Source organism: Balaenoptera musculus, chromosome X (genome assembly GCF_009873245.2).
Source record: "Balaenoptera musculus isolate JJ_BM4_2016_0621 chromosome X, mBalMus1.pri.v3, whole genome shotgun sequence".
Lineage (NCBI taxonomy): Eukaryota > Metazoa > Chordata > Mammalia > Artiodactyla > Balaenopteridae > Balaenoptera > Balaenoptera musculus.
The window spans coordinates 128174296-128200814 of record NC_045806.1 but is presented as its reverse complement, the minus strand read 5'-3'; the positions used below and the strand labels follow the sequence as shown (position 1 = coordinate 128200814).

Sequence of the window (26519 nt, the reverse complement as noted above, 5' to 3'; positions counted from 1 at the left end):
GTGCAGTTTTTTTTTTTTTTTTGTAAAATTCAACCTTTCCTAAAATTGCCACTTTTGGATGATTTCTGTATTGACCAACTTTACCCACACAACAAACAACCTCACATCTCAGTGACTTACAGAAACAAACAGTAATTTCTTTTTTAAAAAATATTTATTTATTTGGCTGCATCAGGTCTTAGTTGCGGCATGAGGGATCTTCGTTGCGGCACGCAGGCTCTAGAGTGCACAAGGTCAGTAGTTGAGGCGCACGGGCTCTCTAGATGTGGCGCACGAGCTCTGGAGCATGCAGGCTCAGTAGTTGCAGCACACGGTCTTAGTTCCCCCAGGGATCGAATCTGAATCCCTTGCACTGGAAGGCGGATTCTTAACCACTGGACCACCAGGGAAGTCCCAAGTGGGTGCAGTCTTGTGGGACTGAGCCCTCCACCTGTGTGACCCAGTCAGTGTCCAATAATTCGGAGCAAAGTGTCCTTCCAGATGCCGGTAAGAATATTTCTTTCCACTTTTGCATCCCCCACCATAGTGCCTAGCCCAGAAGCCACTTAATATTTGTTCAGTGAGTGGCAGGAAAGGCATATAAATGATTCTTGGAATGTTTAATGACTCTTAATTTATCATCAGGAGAGAACTGGGGAAAAAAAGTTCTTTGGAAGTTAGGCAGCGACAGAACTAGAATTCTTAAGTGGTTTATCTACACTTTATAGCCTCATAATCAAAACCTATTCCAGTGGGTCCTGATGGTGCTGACACAAGGCTACTGAAGCTGTGTGACTTCACACAGTGGTTCAGGGGGGGACAGTATCGACGGGGCCATTTGGTTTCCTCAAATAGGTGCTAGAACCACCATCACTCTACCCTCCCCCGCAAATAAAGAAAAAAGATGACTTCTTAAGCAAGAGCTGAAACAAAGTCTGGTGGGTCCTTGTCTTAGTCCATTCGGCTTGCTATAACAAAAAGACCATAGACCGGGTGGCTCAAACAACAGACATTTATTTCTCAAAGTTCTGGAGGCAGAAAGTCCAAGATCAAGGTGCTGGCAGATTCAGTGTCTGGTGAGGGCCCTCTTCCTAGTTCATAGGTGGCTGTCTGCTTGCCATGTCCTCACATGGAGGAAGGGACAAGGGAGCTCTCTGGGGTCTATTTTATAAGGGCACTAATCCCATTCACGAAGGCCTTGTGCTCATGACTTCATCACCTCCAAAGACCCCACCTCCAAATACCATCACCTTGGGGGTTAGGATTTCAACATGAAATTTGAGGAACCACAAACATTCAATCCATAACAGGGAGGATCCCTCCTTCCCTCTGCCAGCATGCTAGAGAGAAGCTACATTGCTGTGAACAAACTAAGATAGTCCCTGATATTCAAATAAATACCATTACTGTTTTGAGACCAAGTGTTCTTTAAAGCAGCATTTCTAGGAATTGCTGTAACAGGTGGAAAAAAGGCTTGCCTGGCAAGGTAAGTTCGGGAATGCTAGGTTACACAGAAGTAAACAGGTTTCTTTCCTGTAAGACTTCAAAGCTTTTCATATGCTCATGTGAAGTATGATTCTTTGGAAAGGACTACTGTATGCAATACTTGCCAACTTGTACCAGCAAACCCGTTTTGCAGATAGCATCTCTCAGGGGAGGGGAACATCTTCCTGAGACTTGGAGAAATGCTGCCTTAAGAGATGTTTGGTCCACAAACTAGGGAAAGAGTGCTATATTCTCATAAAATCATTTGAAGTCTTGTGTTAATAGTAGAACAATTTAATGAAACATTTTATAACTACATTTACATCATATACAAATCTAAATTACATTTAAAAGTATCAGTTGATAGTGGTGTTGGATTCACATTAGCAATCACTACATGATCAAGGAGATTGCTCTCCTGTGCTTTATTGCAAAATTATTTTTATTGAGTTAACTACTCAAGTTTCAGACTTCTAATTTTTTCCCCAAGTATACTCCTTTCTTTAGGGCTCCTAAAGCTTCAAGCAATTATTCCTTCCTATCTTTAAACTCAGTACTGTCTCAGTTTCATTCAACATCTATTAGCAGACACTGATTTCAATCTTATTCTTCTTAGCTATTACTATGACATACAGGGAAATAAAAGAGACATCAAAGAAGCTTAACACTTACCAACTGTTTTTTATTTATTAGGGACCATGATTAGCACTGAATCTCAGTCTTCAGGGAAGAGCTGGGAAGGTGAGAAATATGATCTCATCCTCTATTTAGAGACTTCTTAAAAGCCTGCTGTAAGTGGGCTCTGAGTGATGCTAAGTTTCATCACTTGGTTAACTAGTGACTGAGACACACCTCTCCACTGGAAAGGTAGTTTTCCCTTGGTCATGGGAGGTCATTTGTGGGGTGATGATATGTTGGCACCATATGAACACTTCATTACCCAACAACCTTCTGCCCAAGAGCTTTACATCCACTGATGACAGAAGGCCCTGGTCGGCCATCATGCTACTCATGCATCCACTCCACACGATTCCTATAACATTTAATAAACTAATATTATACTCTGTTCAGTATTTGGAAGGCATCTGAAATTGTATGGCACTTAATTTAAAAGGCATTAAAGGCCTGTTCAGCAGAGCTGTGACGTTATTACACCAGCTTCCAAGTCTGTAGTTCAGTGGTTCCCAACTTCAGATGCTCCTCAAACATGAGGCTGCCCCGCCGCTACCAGTGCGACCAGAGCCTCCAGGACGGCAGCCAGGCAAGCAAGGATGCGACCCACTGCTCTCAGTCATCATAACGGCATTTTTACCATTTCAAATTCACGACGGTAGTTTTGGTGTTTCAATAAGCTGACTTTACAGTTTTCTAAAATCGTGAAGAAAGTGCAACACTCGGTTTTCGCTAGAAAAATAGTGCTCTTGAAATTCACGATTCCTTAAGTATCAAGTATCAGAGACATAAGCCACACTGTATGATTTCTGGGAAATCAGGTCCAGAACAAGGTATGTTTTCTGCCCAATTCTCCAAGAGATCACACTACTATTGTGTAAGTGCTTAAGAAGCCCCCAGACCTAGAACCATGACAAAGAAATGAAGCTGGTGAGCTGGTGGAGGGAGCAGAGAGGGGAGCAGCCTAATTTTGCCTGCAGGGTCCAAACCTGGCCGTGAGCAAATTTCCCTGAGAGAAGAAACCCATGTTTCATCGTGAAACATTAATGATTCTCAGATATTTAAAATCTATCCCTACACCATTTTTTTCAATCAGAAATTTATTACATCTCCCAAACTACACAAAAGTAGAGGTTTCAAATAAGAGCGCAACCATTAGTCATGTCCATCTTTCCGGCAAAAGTCAAACAAAAAGATGATGGAGAGAACATTTTCACAGTAGTTAAGCATTTCAAAACCATGAGCACCCACCCCAAGAGTATGTTAGCTAGAATCATGTAAGATTCACTCCTTTAGTCATGTCCTGTGTTCTGCCAAGTCCAGTAGGGAGGGCTGTCAGCCTGTTAATGAGTGTCGGGAGGCTGAGGGGCGGGAGCAGAGAAGTGGCCCGGATGGGCAGCCGGAGGAAAGTCAATGACAGTGACACTCATGACAATGGGGCCACTCAGGCGGAGGTGTCCCCAAGCTCAAACCGTGTTAGCAGTGAGGATACAGAGCCTTAGCAAGACTGAAGACGCGGGAGTCTATTTGTTGGCCCTGAGCGGGCAGCAGCCGGAAAGCAGAAATGCCCGATCCCTCTCCCCCTCCCTTGCTTATAGCTCCCCATCCCACCTGGCCCATCACAAGGAGGGACGCTGGGTTCAAGGGTGGTCCAGAGTGGCAGGGTTGCCAGGAGGGGAGAGAAGGAGGACACGGGGGCTCTGGGGTGAACAGCGAAAAGGGAGAAGACCCTCATAGGCACTCTGGCCACCAGCTGTCAGAGGCTCTCCGGTCCAGGCCCAACTACAGATAGGGAAGCCCCGAACAAGGGGAGCCAAAACCCAAACACGGTCAAAGTGACGACTGAAAACGCTTAATCCCTCTGTCAGTCAAAGAAAATCTGCCATCTCTTCAGCCCCCCATCACTAAGGAGGCGCAGCATGTTATTGGATTCTGGGTACTGGAGAAAAATGCATCATGAGACAGGCCTTGCCAGTCACATGGAAACAGAGTATCCATGGGTGAAGTTGCCTGGTCCTGGTGTCTCAGTTTTGCGTGAAGGGGTGGCAGCTGTTCTTTGTGGGGAAACCTCTCACTTCACCACCTGAAGCAAAGCTGCTGACAACAGGGCCTCCATTTAGAGGCTCCCCTAACTGCCTGGGGGAGCTCTCCGAAATGCCACCAGTGACGAGCACCAGAGCACCACCACTGTTCAACCTCAGCACCCACTCTGCCCGGCCACCCATGGTGGCCCCACTCAGCGGGCAGAACTCAAGGCCATCCTGATTGCAATAGGGTGAGGCCAACCCGGAACACTGACCTCAACCACGTCCCTCAGGTGAAAGCTAGAATCTTACTTCTGTCTATTCTCTATTATAACCCGCTCAAAGCAGCTTAGAGCAACCTGCTAATCTTTGTCATCACCAATAATCACAGGAAAAACAGATGGAGAAAGGCCACCCCACCCCACTGCCTGCAGCCCCCATTCCACGGGTCTGAGTGGGGTCAGATGGGTATGATGATAGGGTATTGCACTTATGATTTTTAAGATGACTTCTTACCTTTTACAGACACATACCAAAATATAATAAAATGACACATTTGGTATTTGTTTCAAAACGATTGATAAAACAAGCTATAATTTGATGATCATTATAGGTGGGTGATGGACACATGGGGGTCATTGTACTATTTTCTGTATTTTTATACATGTTTGAATGTTTCCATAATAAAAAGTGAAAAAAAATTTGAGTTCTTCTATAAAAATATGGAACAATGTGGCTCATACCGTTATGATTTGTATATAATTCATACGTTACAAGCAAGACAACTTAATGTTGCCTTAAAATAGTACCATAACATAAGGAGAAAAATGCAAATGGATGAATTCTAAAAAATTCCACACATCCACTAGTAGCTACAATTTCCAAATTCAATACATCATTCCCAAGGTAAGTTAAAAGGCAAACATTTTAAAAGGAAGGCCTTAAAAACACACGTTTTGCAAGGGATCACCTGCAAGTTTAAGAAGTTTATTCCAAGTTTTCCGAATTTTCAGAACTCATGAAGTGTCACAAATCCTGTGGATCAGTGCCTTTTCCAGATACTTTTCTATGAGCTCATTATTCATATATTCAACAGATACTGAGTACTTATTAAGTGTTTGGCTCCATGGATATAATGGTGAAGACACAAGCCTTGCCTTCCTGCAGTGGATATTCTAGATGGTACAATAGAAGGCCATTACAGAAAAATGTGTTAAGTTTCTAAGCATGGGTATATCTATAAACTTTTATTTTAAAGAAAAATTCTAAGAGTTGGGGTCATCCTGAGACAGCAGATTACCTTTGATGATAGAAATAATTTATTTCACATGTGCTGTTGCTATTGCTACTGTTCTCAATTCTTAATGCTTGGAATGTCACCATTTAAAAACTCTGGTTCAAATGTTATATATTTCATACTAACTGGTTAAATAGTAGAATTGGCACAGAGGAGCTACGGCTACCCCTGATGTTTTGACAAGAGGTAAAGAATATTCCACATTTCAAAGCTCAAAACCTTTTCTATTAAATAAAAATCCAAGAGCTTCTTCCCTCTTCCACCTAAAGTCACTTATTTTACCATAAATAAATCCTTTGGAAACCATCATGAGATGCATTATCCTGTATGATGGAAAACATCCCTAGATAATACCTGAATGCCTCTAAGTGACCATCCTAAATGTATCTATTGGTTGGTTTCCCTAAAGACCTTCCCACCAAACACAATACCTTCCGCTCAGCATATGTATCTTTAGTACAAGTTCATTCCATATGCAGATTTTTCAACTGTAGTGCACACGCCCCATTTTGTCAGGATAATTAGAGCCAGTACAAGTAGTTCTCGTTCTGTAACCTAAAATCTACTACAAAAGAAAGTAGACGCCAAGATACCAAAATCTTTCATGCTTAAAGGCAAATGTATTCAGTTCCTTTCCATGCAGAACATAGTAAGGTATCTTATATGCTTGTTATTTCCTTTCCAAATCAAGTTTGGGACAACCTTTGAGGATCCACTCACGCTCCATGGTGAGCCATCTTGTACCATGTTCTGGTAAGTATCTTACATAGAAGAGAAAGGAATATTCTTGCTGACCTAGAGATCAGTCAAGGGGGGAGTGTGCTGGGAGAAGAGTTAACGTCCACTGTCTCTTCCGTTGCCGTCAAGGTCATGGTAGGGCCGTTATCCACTTGTACCAACAGATGCCTACAGAAGCCATTCAGATACGCCATGGCAGGGAGGAAGGCACGGGAGAAGAGGGAGAAGAGGACGAAGAGGAGAGACTTGCTATCCTACGATGGAGTGAAGAGGCTGCTGGCTGGAAAAACCAGGAATAAGGAAGTGAAGTCATCCTCTTTAGGACGCCATACCAAGCAGAAAGCCTCCGAAAAATCCACCAGTCACTAGAACATTCTTCTTCACAAATGACACCACCTAGGAACAGAAGACAGCACAATGGATTACTTTGCTGAGGATATTATTAGGAAGCAGGACGCAGATCAGAAGGTGAGATGACGTGTCTTTGGATAAGGTAGTGGCGGGGTGCTAGCACAGCGATCACATTCAAGGGATGCTTTTCAGACGGGACTTTGCAAAGAGAGAAGGCACCACATTCAGTAAACTGGTCTCTCCTCCAAACCTGTCCACACGTTGCTCCCGCCCACGCGTCTGTCCATCTATCCGTACACCCTCCTCTGAAACTTTATTTTCTCACATTCCTACAGCTTCCCACGCATGTGCTCTATCGACCTCCATCCCAGAGGGAACTTTCTCCCAAGTGCTACCATAGAAAAGTATTCACGAGGGGAATACACCCTGTAGCCTGGCCTACTGGTTTCCTGGACTTAAGTACAGGGGTTCATCTCCCTAACCCCACCCCGACCTTTCCCACTCCACCACCCAGCCTCCTGGGACCCTCGAGCCCCCTCATTCCCACTGTGCCTGTGTCTTCACTCCTCCCCGACTTGACTGGAACTATATTTCCCTATTTGACGCATTGTCTCTTGCCGTCTGCCCTCAGGGGGAATGAAAAAAATCATACAATTTCCTGACATCACTTCTTTCATTCATCATCTTTACTCATTCCTCAACTTGCTCAACCTTGGCTCTCAACTCCACCACCTGACTGTAACTGTTCTCGCAGAAATCACCAATGGCCTCCTTGCTGCTAAACACTGACCCGAACATTTTCATTTCCTGCTCCCCAAATACGACTACGGGCTCTCAGGGGGAACCAGCCACTCTCCCTGGGGCCTGTGGGGGCCAGGCCACAAAGAGGGATACTACAAACATTTGTGGAAGGAACCAATTCCAAACCTTCTGGGTAGTTTATAATAAGTGCCCACTGTAAGGCAACAGTCGGTTCTAATCAAACGTTAACCTTATACTTTTTATTATATACATTCCTGTATCACTAAAGAAGTTTTCAACAATCATGTATTACTTTTGTAAATGTCTGAAAAATAAAAAAATTTTTGAAGTGAAAAAAGTGTAAGTTTCATAACCTTGAGCTTGAGGAGGGATGGAAGGAAGGGAGGAAGCGGGAGGGACTTATCTAAGTGCACAAATGCCACGTTCCACTCTGGGCAATGGACAGCTTTTTTTATAAGAAATTTATTTATTTGAGGGGTTTTTTGTTCTTCTTTTTGAACTTTTCCATCTTACTACACTTTATTGAGGTATAATTTACATAAAGTAAGATGTGCTCATTTTTTCATTGAAGTGTAGTTGATTTACAATGTTGTGTTTATTTCTGCTGTGCAGCAAACTGATTCCGTTCTACATATATATGCGATCTTTTCAATATTCTTTCCCATGATGGTTTATCACAGGATATTGAGTATAGTTCCCTGTGCTCTACAGTAGGACCTTGTTGTTTATCCGTCCTCTAGATAATAGTTTGCATCTGCTGACCCCAGACTCCCAGTCCTTCCATCCCTCCCCCCCCCTCCCCCTTGGCAACCACAACTCTGTTCTCTATGTCTGGGAGTCTGCTTCTGTTTCATAGATTCATTTGTGTCGTATTTTAGATTCCACATATAAGTGATATCATATGGTGTTTGTCTTTCTCTGACTTATTTCACTCAGTATGATAATCTCTAGGTCCATCCATGTTGCTGCAAATGGCAAAATTTCCTTCTTTTATATGGCTGAGTAGTATTCTGGCAATGGACACCTTTGGCTGAGCACTCGCCACTACACAGAATCGTCTTTTTCTTTTTTTCTTCTTTAAAGGGAATGTCATTTTTTTTAAAAAAATATTTATTTATTTGGCTGCACCAGGTGTTAGTTGCGGCATGTGGGATCTTTTTTTTTTTTTAGTTGCGGCACGCAGGATCTTTTAGTTGCGGCATGCGGGATCTAGTTCCCTGACCAGGGATTGGACCCAGGCCCCCTGCACTGGGAGCGCGGAGTCTTAGCCACCGGACCAGGGAAGTCCCTCTGCTAAGTTATCTACCACTCATCTATCTGCTTTCCAACTTTCAAACATTTGCTAATATTTCTTGTCTCCTGGTATTCCCTTCCTGTTCTCTTGGTCCTTGTAGGTTTAACCAGGCACCTTCCTGACACCTTGATCCTGGTTTATTTCTCCCCGGTTAAGTGCACTTATATGTTTGGGACATTTGACATTTTTCCAAAGGTAATAAAGAAGTAACAAAATACATCCTTTTAAAAAAGAAGCCCTTCTCCTGTCTTGTCGGGAACCAGCTGCAAGCTGACACAGTCCTTGCAGCTTAAAGCATGGCAAAGTCCTGCTTAATTCCTGACAGGACCGAAAGAGTTATTAGAGAAGATATGAGTCTTGGCCCGTGAGGTTGCTTGTGGTTTCTCTAACTATAGTTTGTCCTTGGCATATTTTGGTAATCACAGTCTGTTCTCACGCATGTTTATATTCTGGTTCGCGGAATGTTTTGTACTGTAACTTCAACATTAAGGAAACACTGTCTGATGATTCTGTCTTGTGATTTTAACAAAAACATGCACTGCCTACTGCAATCTATAAAAGGAGTTCTGATGGGAAATAAAGTGTGTGTGTGCTTGTACACCACCCTCCTGACCCCGTCTCGTCTTAATCCCCTCACCTGCTCTCGGGACTTGTTCCTCAGTCTAACAGCGACTGACGCTGTCCCTCCAGTATAATCTGACCTGATTTTATGCCTTAGATCAGAGGTTAGCAAACTACAGCCCGTGGGCCAGATCCAGCCAGTCACCTATTTTTAAATAAACTTTCATTGCAACGCAGCCACACCCACCTGCCTACCCATCGTCTATGGCTGTTTTCACGCTACACAGTGGAGTTCAGTAGTTGTGACAGAGATCACGATGCCTACAAAGCTGAAAACATGTACCATCTGGCCCTTTACAAAAAAAGCTTGTGAACCCCTGGGCTACACATTCTGAACATCTCAGAGATGTGTGTGCGTGGAGACAAAAACATGACTCGAAACGATCAGCGTGGCTGTAAACGCTACACCCTCCTCCTCCTCGCTTGCTGCTCCCGTCCCACCAGGAACCTGCTCGAGGTGTGCGCCTGCAGTAAAAGTCACCGAAGCTACTGGTCCTTGTGGGTTTAACCTTTTAAAATGCCGCTGAGGTGAGGATACTCCACCTGAGGCTGGCATGTGGTGTGTCTACCCCGCTTGCGCACACAAGGCCTCACCTCCTGCGCTCTGCTTGTGGCCCCCGCGGGCGTCCGGCCGCTCTGGCGGATCCTCAGCTGCTCCCGGGCTTTCTGCACGTCCTTCTCCACCCGCCGCCAGTCTACTCTGATGTAGCCAGTGTGGTTCGCAAGCTTTAGTTTAAGAAACGACAGCAAGAAAGGAGAAATGCAGGATCAATCACTGGAATGTGTTACCAAAAACCCTTCTGAGTCTCTATCTTTGGAGGTATTTGCCATCCAGCTTTTTGTATTACAGCGACATTCGCCCCACAGCCACTCAGCATCCACCCTATGTGCGAGGCCCTGTGCCTGCCGACGGAAGTCCGCACACTGCCCTTCGATGACTGCTGGCGATCCTTTCGCTTTATCTATACTCTTACCCATCTCTATAAAATTAATGAGTTACTGTACTTTTTTAAATCAGATTGGAGATGATTAAAATACTGAAAATATACAGTGTTGGTAAGGAGGTGGGAAATGGACACTCCTATCACACCCTTACTGAGAGCGTCTACCAGCAGCCTTTTAGGGGAGCGGTTTGGCATCATCTGCCGACACTGAAACTGCACGTGCCATTATGCTATACCCAGAATGGCAGCTCTTGTCACAGCAGCTTTACTGGAAATAAACCAAATGTCCATCCGCACATGCATGAATAAGCAAATTGTGTCATGTTTACACAACAAGATGTTGCTCAGCACTAAAAAGAACAGACTACTTGTAGCAGCAACATAGCTGGATCTCAAAAGTCGTACACGACATCCAAGTTCCGATTCTGTCACTCCACCCTGTCTCTCCCACAGGACGAAGTACACTGAACAGCTACTTGGGGGCTCGGAAGAAAACAAGAGCCTCTGACTGGAGAAGCCCAGAGCCGCGTACTTCCCATATTTCCTAAGGTATCACCTGGCCTAGACTTCAGGCAGGACTCAGAAACATTCTGACAAAATTCAACACACATTCCTGTAAAAGCTCTTGGAAAAACAGAAACAGGGAGAGCTTCCTCAACTTGATAAAGAGCATCTACAAACATACAGCTAACGTCAATCATACTTACTGGTGAAGGACTGAATACTTTCATCCAATGTTAACAAAAAGGCAAGGATGTCTACTGTCTCTATTCCTATTCAACACTGTGCTGGAAATGAAGTCATAGTGCAACAAGGAAGAACATAAGGTAAGAGGCGTCCAGATCAGAAAGGAAGAAGTCAAAATGTCACTATTTGTAGACATGTTTGTCTACATAATTTCAAAGAATCCAACAAAAAACAAACAAAAGCTCCTACACACAAAAAGCGAGTTTAGCAAGGCTGTACACTACAAGATAAACACACAAAATAAATTGTATTTCTATACGCTAGCAATTTGAATTGGAAATGGAAATGAAATTTATGATTTTACAATAGCTGCAAAATAATCGAATACTAGGTACAAATCTAAACAAAAATCATATAGGATCTGTACACTGAAAACTACAAAATGTCTGTTGAAAGAACTCAAAGAACTCAAAGAGAAATGATTAAGCCAGAGTTATTGCAATCCCAATCCCAGCAAGATGTTTTATAGATATGTAAACAAGCTGGTTCTAAAATGTGTATGAAAAGACAAAGGAACTAGAACAGCCAAAACGATTTTGAAAAAGAACAGAGTTGGAGGGATCACACTACCTGATTTTACAGCAATCAAGACAGTGTGGTATTGGAGAAGACACACAGATTAATAGGACAGAATAAAAAGTACAGAAACAGACAACCCAATTTAAAAGAGGGCGAAAGACCTGAATAGATACTTCACCAAAAAGGAGATCTGGACAGTAAATAAACACATGAAAAGATGTTCTACATCAGTAGTTGTATCACTCTGAGTCCAACTGGGAGACAGCTTTAGGGCTCAGGGTGAGTGCCTGGGGAAAAGCACAAGAGCAACTAAAGCTCTTATAAGGTGTCTAGGGATAAAACTGAACCACAGATGGACAAGATCTATATGGAAAAAATAACAAAAGTCTAGGCAAAGACATTAAAGAAGACCTAAATAAATGGAGAGAAAGCCTGTGTTCACAACTAGACGATACAGTATCATAAAAGATATTAATTCTCCCCCAATTTATCTATATGGTTCCCATTCAATTCCAGTCAAACATTTTTCTTCTTACTCTTTTTTTCCCCTCTTTTTGGGTGCACCATGCGGCACACGGGATCTTAGTTCCCCGACCAGGGATCGAACCTGCGCCCCCTGCAATGGCAGCGTGGACGGAGTCATAACCACTGGACTGCCAGGGAAGTCCCCCAATCAAAATTTAAACAGAATCTTTGAAAGGAATTGACAAGCCTGTTCTAAAATTTAGATGGAGAAGCAAAAGTACAAAAGCAGCCACAACGATCCTGAAGAATATGTGGAGGAACTTGTCTTGCCAACTATCAAGGCTCAGTAGATACAGAAAGTAGAGTCAGAGCCACACATATATGAACTTTGATATATGATAAAGGCAACGGTACAAATATTGAGAAAAGGAAGACATTCACTAAATGCTGCTGGGACAATAATCCGGATGAAAGAAAGGAAACTGGATCCTTATGTCAAACCACACCCCTGATCTCCCAACATCGTGACTACCCTGGTGACAGGGCACATGCGTGCACAGCACAGACCCCCATGTCCCACCTGCACTGCACTCCTTGCACATCTGACCCAAGCAATACCAGAATCCCAGTGCGAGGGTCCTTCCTGGAGATTATTCTAATGCCCATTACTTCTGTCAGTCAGAACCCCCAAAAGAAACAGAGGGTGCACTCAGCTTAAGGCATTTCAAAGCAATATGAAGATACTCAGGGCAACCACAGGGACAGAACAGGATTGTGGGTCTAGTGCAAGAGAGCTGTCACCGCACTTGCATCTGAAGGGGTGTGAGGAAGGAAAGATGACTGCAACCCAGAAGGCAACAGGAGGGGTGAGGAGGGGCCTGTCTGCTCACAGCCACAGGGAGGGAGCCAAGAAGCTACACAGGGAACGGGTCCGGGGGCAGCTGCTGGTGCCTCGCTAGTCGCAAGCAGGATGCTGCCGGAGTCATGCTATGGAGTTCCCAGGCTTGGGCAGAAACGGGCGGGCAGCTCTCACCATGTTTCTGAAACAAGGGCGCTTGGAGCACTGAGGCCGCGGGAGGAGCTGAGACCCGAGGGAGGGAGGGAAGAGAGGCCTGGACCCGCCCCAGCTCCCTGCTCACCCAGCTCCAGTCCCCTCTGGCTAGAACCCCTTGAGGCTGCCAGCCCAAGCGCCCACCCTCCCCTTCCCAAATTGCTGACGCACAGAAACTGAGATGATAAAAAGATGGTCATTCCAAGCACTGGGTTTGAGGGCACCTGTGATGCAGTGATGCTGTACCACACCCGCCCCGGGTGTGTTTTATAAAATTCCCAGGTGATTCCAATGTGGAGTCAAGTTTGCAAACCAACTGTACACAGCAGCCTCAGGGAACCGGCAGCCGGTGGTTCAAAAACAAACTCCACGCCGAGGGCCAGCAGAGGCCATGTGGCCTCATGTCTCTCGTCGACTTAGTGTCTAAGAATAAATCATATCACAGGGCACTTGCATCACACCTGGGATTTCTGAAATCACACTTGCTTCATATTTCAAGTGGTCTTGAAAACCCTGGAAGGGAGCTATGGTAAGGAATATGCACGTGTCCCCATGTTATAAATGACAAAATGTAATCCACCTAGTAATTGAAGAAGTCTGACTCAAAAGGTTACTAGCATTTCAAATGGTACATGAAACCGTCTCAAGTAACAGAGCCTAGACTGTGTGTGAGGACGGCCAGGGAAACACTCCACATACAGACCTGAAGCAGGAAAAATCCACCTCCCAGAGCTGTGGCAGCCAACCTTCCAACCTTCTGGAATATGAAACCAGTGCACCTACAAAAATCAAGTTAACAAGCTGTCAGACAAACACAAGCATGGACTTCTAACAACATTCCGAGCCTACTTACCTTGGGATGATCCAGCTCCTTCCTACTCCAGGCACAAAGCCCGAACCCTCCAGAACGAGGAAACGGCAGAGGCTCCGACCTCAGAAAGACCCTGACTCAGATCTTGGCTCTACTACTCACTTCATTTTGTGGTCTTGAGCAGATCCCTTAAACTCCCAAGCCGTGTTTTGAAAAGATGACTCTGGCTACACTGTGAAGAATGGATCAACAAAGGAAAAGATAAAGCAGAGACCCCAGTCGGCGATATGGGAGAGAAATGGCGGCAGGGAGGGAGCAGCCCTGAGAACTCTTGGTGAAGTGAGTAAACACATGACTGTGTATGAGGCCAGAGTGGCCGCACGGGATGAGGGACAGGCTCTCAGTGCCATCTTCTCTGGTCGGCATCATGATCCAAAACACACGAGCATTGTTAGAGCTTCTTCTCTGGTCCCCTGGCCTCCATTTAGCCCCTGGGAGTCTATTCTCAACATACGGTCCTTCTAAAACAAGGGTCTGCAAACAAAGCACGGCGGGGGAGCCCAGCTGGCCTGCTGCCTCTGTCTGTAAGTCAGGTTTCACAGGCGCACGGCCACACCGACTCCTAACATACTGTCCACAGCCACTGTCTCCCTACAACGGCGGAGCGGAGCAGGTGCGACTCAGGCCGCGTGACTGGCAAGGCCTAAAACACTTACCACGTGGCTCTTAACAGAAAACTCTGCCCTGAAGATGGCGTATAAAGCCCTACACTTACATCTAGGCTCCCTTTACCTCTCTGCCCTCATTTCCTACCACCTACCGCTTGGTACACTTCAGTAGGAGAAAAAATATATCAATATCAATAAAACATTGCATGGAGGACCTCACAAGGATTTTAAATGTTTTTAAACAAAAGCTAGGTATATCTCAGAAGGGACTCCTAAACTGGAGAAGTGATAGGACTACTAAATAAACCGTTAGGACTCATCTTAATTCTTAAATGTGATTATAAGCTGAAGTAAACTGCCTGTACCCTGTATCCACTGGCCCTAAGTCCCTGACGTGAAGGCATTAACTGACATTTTGCAGCTAAGATTCATTCATGATAAAGGCAACCAACTGGATCGTTAACTAGCTCTTATTTCTCCGATCTTTTTTTCAAAAACCTAACATGGATAAAGGTGTTTTTCCCCTCCAAAGAAATTTGGGAGAAAAAAATGAAGTATATATAAACTCCAGCAATTTTCTTCTCAGTCTCTTTTAATTTTATCTTTAAAATTAGTTCTGTAGAGTAAGGTACAGAACACATGTGGAATTTTTTTAAAGCCATGTGTAAATGTGTCCCAGAACAAGAATCAAGACTCAATTATATAAGAATAAAAAAGATATCTAGCACCCAATAAGGCAGAATTCACAATACTGTCATCCCATTAAAAACTACCAGGCGGGCAAAGCAGGAAAACAGACCCATAATGATGAAACACGAAGTCAACTGAAAGCAACCTAGAAATGGCACAAGTGACAGAATGCTGACAAAAACATCAGAAGTTATTATGATTGTATTCCACGTTCAAGAAGCTGGAGGAAAGATTCCACGTAATAAGTAGGGACAAGGAACATATTTTAAAAGGATACAAATCAAACTTCTACAGATGAAAACTATATGTCTGAGATGAACACTGTACTTGATGGAACTAACAGCAGTTTAGATACTGTAGAAGTAAAGATTAGTAAGCATGACATAGCAATAAAAACTATCAAAATGAAACAGAAAAATACATGAACGTGGTTGTAATATTGAAATATAGTTATACACCGGGGAAAACTGGAGGATGGGCTCTCTGGATTTTTTTTTTTGCATTTTTTAAAATGTATTTATTTATTTTTATTTATTTTTGGCTGCATTAGGTCTTCGTTGCTGCGCACGGGCCTTCTCTAGTGGCGGTAAGCAGGGGCTACTCTTTGCTGCGGTGCAGGCTTCTCATTGTGGTGGCTTCTCTTGTTGCGGAGCACGGGCTCTAGGCACGCAGGCTTCAGTAGTTGTGGCATGCGGGCTCTAGAGCGCAGGCTCAGTAGTTGTGGTGCACAGGCTCTCTGGATTATTTTTAACAAGCACCTGTGAATCTACAGTTATCTCAAAATAAAAAGTTAAAAAAAATAAACAGTGTCAGTGAACTACAGGAAGATTTCAAGCAGTGTAATAATATGTCTAACTAGAACTGTTGAAGGATAGAAAATATTTGAATAATGAGAAAATATTCTAAATTTGATGAAAACTGTAAATTGATAGATCTAAACAGCTTAATGAACTCAAAGCACAAAACAAATGATAAATATCTTAAAAGCAGCCTGAAAGGTGGGGGGAGGGACATATTAGGTACAGAGGAATAAAATTCAGAGATAGCACATTTCTCATAGAAAATAATGCAAGACAAAAGATAATGGAACATTTTTAAAGTACTGGGGGAAGAAACAACCCTGTCAATCTAGAATTCTATACCCAGTAAAAGTATCTTTCAAAAACCAAAGATGAAATGAAGACCTTTCTCAGATATACAAAAGCTGAAAAATAAATCATCACCAGCAGCCCAAAAGTACAAAGAATGTTAAAAGTGGAGGAAAATGATACCAGATGGAAATCTGCATACACACAAAAGCATGATGAGCACAAGAAATAAACTATAAGGGTAAATATGAAAGGTTTCATTTTCATTATTTAAAAATATAAGAATTAAATATTTAATGAAAAAATGTAAAAGTTAAATGTATGACAATGAAAACCAAGGGTAAAAGGGTAAAATGGAAGTATACTGTTTTATTTTTTTTAAGATTTTTTTGATGTGGACCATTCTTGAAGTCATTATTGAATTTGTTACAATACTGCTTCTGTTTTATGTTTTTGGTTTTTTGACTGTGAGGCATGTGGGATCCTAGCTCCCTGACCAGGGATTGTACCTACACCCCCTGCATTGGAAGGCGCAGTCTTAACCACTGGACCACCAGGGAAGTCCTGGAAGTATACTGTTATAAGAGCATTACACTCTACATGAAGTGGTATATCTCTTGACGATAGACTGTGATAAGTAAAAGATACATCCTATAAAACCTAAAGCAACCATTAAAATTACACAATTAAGAGACATAGGTAATAAACCAAGAAGGGGCATAAACAGAATTATGAAAAATATGTGATTCAAGCAACAAAAGAACAAAAAAGAACGAATAAACTCGACTTCATCAAAATTCAAAACTTTTGTCCATCAAAGGACATTATCAAGAAAGTGGAAAGACAACTTAAAGAATAGAAGAAAATATCTGCAGTCATGTCTGGTAAGAATCTAATATCAAAAACATATAAAGAATTCTTACAACTCAAGAACAGAAAGACAAACAACTCAATTTCTCCAAAGCAGATGTACAGATGGCCAACCAACACATGAAAAGATGCTCAACATCGTCAGTCACCACTTCACACCCATGTCATGCCCACTAAGGTGGCTACAATGTTTTTTTTAATGAAAATAGTAAGTGTTGGCGAGATGTAGCCATAACAAGGAAAGAAGTCCTGACACACACACCGCAACGTGAATGAACATCAAAAACACGATGCTCAGGGGGCTTCCCTGGAGGCCCAGTGGTTAAGACACCCTGCTTCCACTGCAGGGGACACAGGTTCAATCCCAGGTCGGGCAACTAAGTTCCCGCATGCCACTCGGTGCGGTCCCAAAAAACCAAACCAAAACAAAACATGATACTCAGTGAAAGAAGCCAGACATAAAAGGTCACATATTGTATGATTCTATTTATATAAAATAGGTAAATCCATAGAAACAGAAAGCAGACAGATGGTTGCCAGGGGCTGGGGAGAGGGGAGAATGGGGAGTAACTGCTCAGCGGGGATGGGGTTTTATTTTGGGGTGATGAAAATGTTTTGAACCTAAAGAGAGGCAGTGGTTACACAAAAGTGTGAATGTACTAAATGCCGCTGAATTGTATACTTTAAGATGGTTGGTTTCATGTTATGTAAATTTCACCTTAATTAAAAAAAAATATATATATATACACACATACACATTATACCTATTTTTATTACACACACGTATATTTGATCCAAAAGAAAATAAAGAACAGAACACCCAGATGGTAAATTTAAATCCAATGATAACAAAAATAAACTTAAAGGTAAATAGTCTAAGCACCCTAATTAAAATGAAAAGATTGTAAAATTGGATTAAAAAAAGGAAGACCGGGACTTCCCTGGCGGTCCAGTGGTTGGGGCTCCGCGCTCCCAACGCAGGGGGCCCGGGTTTGATCCCTGGTCAGGGAACTGGATCCCGCATGCTGCAGCCAAGATCCCACATGTCACAACTGAGACCCGGCGCAGCCAAATTAATTAATTAATTTAAAAAAAAAAAAAAAGGAAGACCCACCTACATGCTGCCTATAAGAAACCCATATTAAAGAACTGTTTTTAAAAAAATATTTATGTATGTATTTATCTTGGCTGCGCCAGGTCTTAGTTGCAGCACTGGGGATCTTCATTGCAGCATGTTTAGTTGCAGCATGTGGGATCTTTAGTTGCGGCATGCAGACTTCTTAGTTGCAGCATGTGGGCTCTTAGTTGCGGCATGCAGTGTGAACTTCTTAGCTGTGGCATGCATGCAGGATCTAGTTCCCCGTCCAGGGATCGAACCCGGGCCCCCTGCATTGGGAACGCAGAGTCTTACCCAATGGACCACCAGGGAAGTCCCAAGAAACCCATTTTAAACATATAGACTCCACTTTCCTGAACTTTGCCCCATGTGCCTCTTCCTTTGGCTGATTTTGTTTTTAATATTTATTTATTTATTTATTTACGGTTGTGTTGGGTCTTAGTTGCAGCCCTTGGGATCTTTCATTGTGGCATGTGGGATCTTTCATTGCAGCACGCGGGCTTCTCTCTAGTAGTTGCGGTGCACGGGCTTAGTTGCTCCGCGGCATGTGGGATCTTCCCAGACCAGGGCTCAAACCCATGTCCCCTGCATTGGAAGGCAGATTCTTAACCACTGCGCCACCAGGGAAGCCCTTGGCTGATTTTAATCTGTATCTTTTTGCTGTAAAAAATCGTAACCATGAGTATACCAGCTCTCAGTGAGTTCTGTGGATTCTCCCAGGGAATTATCAAACATGAGGGTAGTCTTAGGGACCCCCAAACTCTGCAAACTAGTAAGTGGCTTTGGCAAGATTGCAGTATACAGGATCAATATACAAAAATCAATTGCATTTCTATAATATAAGCAATGCGCAATGAGAAAGTGAAATTTTAAAAGTAATAGCATTTACAATAACATCAAAAATATGAAATATTTAGGGATAAATCTGATATAAGATGTGAAAGACCTACCTACACAGCATTGTTGAGAGAAATTAAAAGAAACCTAAACAGGGAATTCCCTGGAAGTCCAGTGGTTAGGACTCAGCGCTTTCACTGTTGAGGATGTGGGTTCAATCCCTAGTCGGGGAACTAAGATCCTGTAAGCTGCACGGCCCAGTCAAATGGAGAGATAAACCATGTTTACAGATCAATGCAATCCCAGTCAAAATCTCACCAGGGTTTTTGTAGAAATCGGCAGCAAGCTGATTCTAAAATTCATATGAAAATGCTAAGTACCTAGAACAGTCAAATCAACTCTGAAAAGCAACAGAGTTGTAAGATTTACACTACCTGATTCATGACTTATTATAAAGTTACAGTAATCAAAACGGTGTGATATTAGCACCAAGACAGACAAATCAGTTTAACAAAGAAGACATATAGTCAATTGATTTTCACCATAAGTACAAAGGCAATTCAGTGTAGAGGAGTATAGTCTTTCAACATTATCATGTGGGCACAATCAGATATCCATATGCAAAAAAAAAGACCTTGGATTCCTACCTTACAACATATACAGTAAGTAAATCAAAATGGATCATGGATCTAAATGAAAAATCTAAACCTATATATCATACAGAAGAAAACACAGAAGAAAATCTTGGTGACCCTGGATTAGGCAAATATTGTCAGACATGACTCCAAAAGCTAGAGCTATAAAACAGACAGTTGATAAACTGTATTTCAAGATTAAGAACTTCTGTTCATTGAAAGACACTGTCAAGATAATAAGCTACAGAGTAGAAGAATATATTTGCAAATCACATATCTAAGACTTGTGTCCAGAATACATAAAGAACTCTCACAACTCAGCAGTGAGAGAAAACCAACTCCCCAGTAAAAATATGTAGAAAATATCTGAACAGATACCTCACCAAAGACATATGGAGAGCAAAAATAAGCTCATGAAAAGATACTCAACATCATTATTCATCAGGAAAATGTAAATTAAAACCACAATGAGATATCACTTCACAGCCACTAGGATGGTTGTAATCAAAAAGACATTATGGGGCTTCCCTGGTGGCACAGTGGTTGAGAATCTGCCTGCCAATGCAGGGGACACGGGTTCAAGCCCTGGTCTGGGAAGATCCCACATGCCGCGGAGCAACTGGGCCCGTGCGCCACAACTACTGAGCCTGCGCGACTGGAGCCTGTGCTCTGCAACAAGAGAGGCCGCGATAGTGAGAGGCCTGCGCACCGCGATGAAGAGTGGCCCCCGCTCGCCGCAACTAGAGAAAGCCCTCGCACAGAAACGAAGACCCAACACAGCCAAAAAAAAAAAAAAAAAAAAAAAAAAGACATTATGCCAGAAACAGACTGAAAGATATAGAAAACAAAATAGTGTTTACCAGTGGGCAGAGGGAAGTGGGGAGGGGCAAGATAGGGGTAGGGGATTAAGAACTATAAACTACTATGTATAAAATAGATAAGCAACACGGATATATTGTATAGCACAGGGAAGTACAGCCATTATCTTTTAATAACTTTTAATGGAGTATAATCTGCAAAAATACTGAATCACTACACTGCACACCTGAAACTAATATAACACTGTAAATCAATTATACTTCAAAAAAAAAAGGACATTATGCCAAGTGTTAGTGAGGAGGTAGAGAAACTGGAACCCTCATACACTGCTAGGGGAGATGTAAGATGTAAGACGATACTTTAGAAAACTGCTTGGCAGGTTCTTAAAAAGTTAAGACATTCATCTACTATGACTCAGCCTAACTCTTTCTAGATATTTACCCAAAAGAAATGAAAGCATATGTTCATACAAAGGCTTGTACACAAATGTTAACAGCATTTTAGCCCAAAAGTGCCAACAAATCAATATTCATCAAAGGGGAATGGATAAACAAACTAGTTCATCCATACAGTGGACTACTACTCAGCAATAAAAAGCAATGAACTAGTGATACACACAACAGCACAGATGAACCTCGAAATTAGTAGGCTCAGTGAAAGAAGCCAGACAAAAAAGAATACATACTGTATAATTCCATTTATATATAATTCTAGAAGATGCAAAGCGATCTATAGTGACAGAAAGCACTTACTATGTGGCCCTGGTCAAGTAAACCTTTCTAAGCCTTAGTTTCTATTAAATGAGGATAGATAATAACAATAACAATTTCAGAGCTGTGAGAAGGAAATGAGATACCTATATAAATATCTAAAATAGTACCTGGCATGTAGTAAATACTCACTATGTGTAACCATTAAATAGCACTTTAACATTATGTTTAGACGTATACTATTCATTAAGTGATCAATTTCACAAGTCAATGTATTTTCATTGGTTAAAAGAGATGGTTCCTATAACCTCAACACTGAGTCATGCAAAAAAGGATACTGGACATCTTTTACATCACTTACCATCCAGTGACACCTCCAATTAACAGCTGGGTTGCCACGTTATACTTTTCAGCTGAAGGCCCAGATTCCTGCCCAAACAGCTTGCGCCACCATGGCTGCTTTTTAGCAAGTTCTGCAAGGTCCAGTGACTCAAAATTTCCCTCAAAGTTTCCTACAAGAATTAAGATACTGAATAAGAAAAGTTACTTTTACAATAAATCACTAACATTCCTAACCTAGATAAAGAAATTTTTAAGGAAACAGAGACAGTTGTAATAAGGACATCTAAATATTAATCTATTTTAAAGAGTAAACTGACTCTGAAATTCTGACCAGCAACTTTTGAAAATCAGACTAAAATCAACAAATATCTCAGAGGAAAAAAACCTAGACAATTTAGAATCTGTACTCTAGTTTTTCCCCTGAAATTTAAAAACAACCAAAAGGACCTAGGAAAAACTGGTAGTAATACTTAATAATGCATCCTAAATGAAATGGGTTTTCTTCATTTGCCTCTCCTTTTCAGGAGTAACTCAATACTATTCAATAGCCCACAAATTCACAAATTCTCAGTACTATGTGTATCTCCAGTGATAATAAAGATAGGAGGTAACCCTGAGAAAACCATAATTCAAAAAGAGTCATGTACGACAGTGTTCACTGCAGCTCTATTTACAATAGCCAGGACATGGAAGCAACCTAAGTGTCCATCGATAGATGAAGGGATAAAGAAGATGTGGCACATATACACAATGGAATATTACTCAGCCATAAAAAGAAACGAAATTGAGTTATTTGTAGTGAGGTGGATGGACCTAGAGTCTGTCATACAGAGTGAAGTAAGTCAGAAAGAGAAAAACAAATACCGTATGCTAACTCACATATATGGAGTCTAAAAAAATGGTACTGATGAACCTAGTGGCAGGGCAGGATAGAGAACGGACTTGAGGACACGGGGAGGGGGAGGGTAAGCTGCGATGAAGTGGGAGAGTAGCACTGACATATATACACTACAAATGTAAAATAGATAGCTAGTGGGAAGCAGCTGCGTGGCACAGTGAGATCAGCTCGGTGCTTTGTGACCACCTAGAGGGGTGGGATAGGGAGGGTGGGAGGGAGGCTCAAGAAGGAGGGGATATGGGGATATATGTACACGTATAGCTGATTCACTTTGTTGTACGGCAGAAACTAACACATTGTAAAGCAATTATACTCCAATAAAGACATTAAAAAAAAGATGTAACGTTTAATTGAGCTGTTACTATTTACCAGGCAATGTGTTAAGGAATAAACATGTATATATAATTAAATACACAGAACAAAGTAGGTACAGAACAAGGTACTATTTATTAACTCCATTTTGTAATTAAGAAGTAGAGGCTCAGAGGGTGATTTATTTGCCCAAAAAGGGAAAGAGTTAACAAAATGTCTAATCCCTCTCTGTGTGGGAAAATAAATTTGGTGAAAGAGGCAAAAGAACTCTACACTGTAAATGAGGAAACACTGCAGAGTTGCAATCTCAATCAAAAAGTAAGTTTTTACCTAGAAATTGAGAAGCTGGCTCTAAGATGTATATGGAAGTACAAAGGACCTACAGTAGTATTCCAGTTACTATGGCTGTACAACAAATTACCCCAAAACTTCATTCACAGAGCAAAACAATCACTTTCTATGCTCCCAGACTCTATGGATCAGGAATTCAGACAGGATACAGCTCGTCTCTGTTGCATGACGTCTGTGGCTTCAGCTGGAAGAATTACAGGCAGGCGTCTGGAATCACCTACTACATTCACACATCCAGGCTGCCTTGCTCTGGGTTAGTTTGGGCTTCCTTACAGCATGGTGGCTAGGGTCAAGGGTGCCTGTCCCAAGAAAGGGAGTAAGAGAGTGAGGAAACTCAGGGGCTCAGCAGAAGCTATATTACCATTTCAGACCGAGCCTCCAAAGCCATGCAGTGTTGCTTCCACTGTATTCTGTGGCAGCAGTCACAAACTTCCACTCAGATTCAAGAGGGAATATAGACCCCAGTACTCAGCAGGAGGAGTGTCAAAGTCACACGGAAAAAAACCGCATGTGGAATGGGGAGATACTGCTGCAATCACTTAGGAAAATACAATGTGCCACCAGTGGCCAAAACAACTGTGGGGAAAAAAACAACAAAGTTCAAAGAATTTCAAGACTTCTTATAAAGCTACAGTAACACACAGGTAACTAATTTCAAGACTTATAAAAGTACCCTATTTGACACAGTGTAGAACTGACCTAAGCATATAAAAATATATCAGTGGAAGAGAATATAGAGTCTAGAAGTAGATCTACACATACAGTCATTTGATTTTCACATGGCACCAAAGTTATTCAATAGGGAAAGAAAGTCCTTTCAACAAATTGTGTTAGAACTATTAGGTATGTGTACTAAACAAAAAAACCCTCAATCCCTACTTTACACAATACACAAAATATAATTGAAGAATTAATTCAAGATGGACCATAGATACCAATTTAGCAAAACCAAAATATGGATGTTTAAGGAACTGGGCCTTCTATGGCCTCACAAGTAGTTAAATGAAAATTTTTGTTCTAACGTAACAACAAAACATTACTGCTGTGTTGAAGAAGAAACTCCCTCCCTGGGTTAAAGAACATCACTGAAAACAAGAATGAGTTTTGAGTTTTGTTTTAATGTCATTTTAACAAGCTCCTTAGCTCAACAGAGGGCTCCAGCCAAAAGGGATCAAATCAGAGACACTGAGTTCACCCAAGGTCACTCAGTCATTCAACACACACTACTAAGCACTATGCCGACCAGTCAGCAGCCTTGCTTGTGAGCCCAGGAAAGCAATGATTACAGTATTATGTGATCATCAATATGATAAAGATTGAAATTCCTAATGTCAGCCTCAAAGTTTCTCCCAACAATTTCCTAGGTGCAAATATCTGAGCAACCTACACATTTTAACTAAATAAGGGCAGTCTGCTCTGCAGGAAAATAATTCCACTGTGCATTCCAACACCTGAGTCACCTCAATTCAGGTGTGCTGGTAAACGGTTTGGGTTTTTTTAGATTTTTTAAAAATCTGGACCATTTTCAAAGTTTTTATTGAATTTGTTACAATATTGCTTCTGTTTTATGTTTTGGCTTTTTGGCCGGGAGGCACGTGGGACCTTAGTTCCACGATCAGTGATGGAACCTGCACCCCCTGCACTGGAAAGCGAAGGCGTAACCACTGGACCGCCAGTGAAGTCCCCAAGTAAACGTTTCACAAGCGCGCTGGGGTGGGGGGAGGGCTGACTAGTAGTGTATACCAACATCCAGGGTGTGATGTCACTGAAGTGTGACAGCGCTGAACGCAGAGCTGGCAAGAGACGCGGCTTATCACGCTACGTTATTTCCACCACACAGACACAACAGATGTCCATAACCTCAAGAGTACAGATAATAACTAAACATGGCAAACAATAAGGAAGTAATAAATTTTGAGCATTTTCACTGTTTTTAACATAATTTATGTAATCTTAAATTTATATAATTGAGTTTTTGATAATGGTTCTGTGAGCCAGTACTGAACTGAACATAGCCTGAAGCATTCAAAGAAGTAGGATAAGAAGCACAACTGAAAGACGTGGTCCACTGTGTATTTTATTACAGGCTTTTTTTTTTTTCACGGACTCTTCCCTTCACTGCGCGGACTAAATAGGCGATTTCCAAGAACCATACCACGTGCACTCTTTCAAAACCATCAATAGCGCAAGTAGAGGCGGCCTGCACGCGGAAAGTTGCCGGCCGGGTGTTTGAAATGACAGTCCAAAGGGACAAAGAACGTGCGTTAGTCTCAAGGTGCCAGAGTGCTTCCGGGAACAGGGACAAAATGTCTCCAGGCCGAGGCTGTCGGGGGCGGGGCCGGAAGGCGGAGGAGCCCGGCCGGAGACAACACCGAGGGCAAGTTCGGTTCCAGCCAGGCCACTGACCTTGGCCGGACCTCGGGAGCGGCCGGGCCACGGACGAGCTCCGGGCGCCCTCCCCGCCCCTGCGGCGCTCAGGCCCCCCCAGGGGCGCTGCTGGGCCTGGGAGGCGCGGAGCCCGTCCCCTTCCGGGGCCCGGGAAGTCGGCTCCTCGCGGCGCCACCGGCGCGCGCGCTCGTCCTTACCTTGACTGGCTGCAGCCATTTCGGCGAGCTCCTCTCGCGATGACACCCGTAGGGGCTCGGCTCGGTAGGACGCGGAGTGGCGCGCCGCCGTCAGCGCTAGCTGGCTTCCGGCACGTGGGGTAGATGTTTCCATTCCCACGGCGGCGGCGGAAGAGGCGGGGCGGGGCGGGGCGGGGCGGGGGGCGGGGCGCGGGGCGGCTATCCCCTTCCCCGCGCGCAGCCGCTTCACAAGGCGCCAAGGGGGGGGGGGGTGTCACAAACCCCGCGGCCCCGCCCCCCAGGCGCGTCGGGACGCGCGTGCGCGGAAGGCCTCTCGCGGAGGAGCTACGTCGTTGCACGTAGTCTAGCTCGCCGCTCGCCTGGGAGGGGGTTCCCCGTGCGCGACCGCAGTGCGGCCTTTCCCCACTCCTTACTTTACTAAAAATAAAGAAAGCGGGCTTGTAGTGGTTGTTCACGTCAACATTGAGCACGTATTTATCAGTGCTTGCAGTCACAGTGACCGAGACGGGTTCGGAAAGGGAAGCGCTCGCTGCCCGCAGGGCCCGCCGAGCCCTTTAACCACGTGCCACGGCGCACCTCCCCGCCCCAGCCCCAAGCGACAGCTTTCGCTGTTACTCCGTCTCAGTTCACGGCAACGCCACCTTTCCAAAACCCTTGCTGTTATTCTGAACTCCTCTTTCTCAAAGCCCACAAACCCAGTTCGTCAGCAACCAGCAGAAGCGCCACCTTCACAATGAATCCAGCCCTGCTCGCCCCTCCACTGCTTCCGTCCCAGCCCAAATCACAGTCGTTTCTCGCCCTCAGTTAACAGGTCACCTGCTCCTACCCTTGTACCAC

The 26519-nt window shown here is 43.2% G+C and overlaps 1 protein-coding gene across 1 annotated transcript; it reads right to left on the bottom strand.

Moving 5' to 3' along the window:
- Nucleotides 1-2616: 2616 nt before the first annotated feature.
- Nucleotides 2617-25846, bottom strand: FUNDC2 (FUN14 domain containing 2). The gene is made up of 5 exons (XM_036839770.1): nucleotides 25683-25846; nucleotides 21556-21706; nucleotides 13653-13728; nucleotides 9818-9949; nucleotides 2617-6591 (listed from the first exon to the last, which is right to left on the bottom strand). Exons 1-5 carry the CDS (start codon nucleotides 25813-25815, stop codon nucleotides 6514-6516), a joined length of 570 nt encoding a protein of 189 aa, XP_036695665.1. The 5' UTR covers nucleotides 25816-25846; the 3' UTR covers nucleotides 2617-6513.
- Nucleotides 25847-26519: the final 673 nt, after the last annotated feature.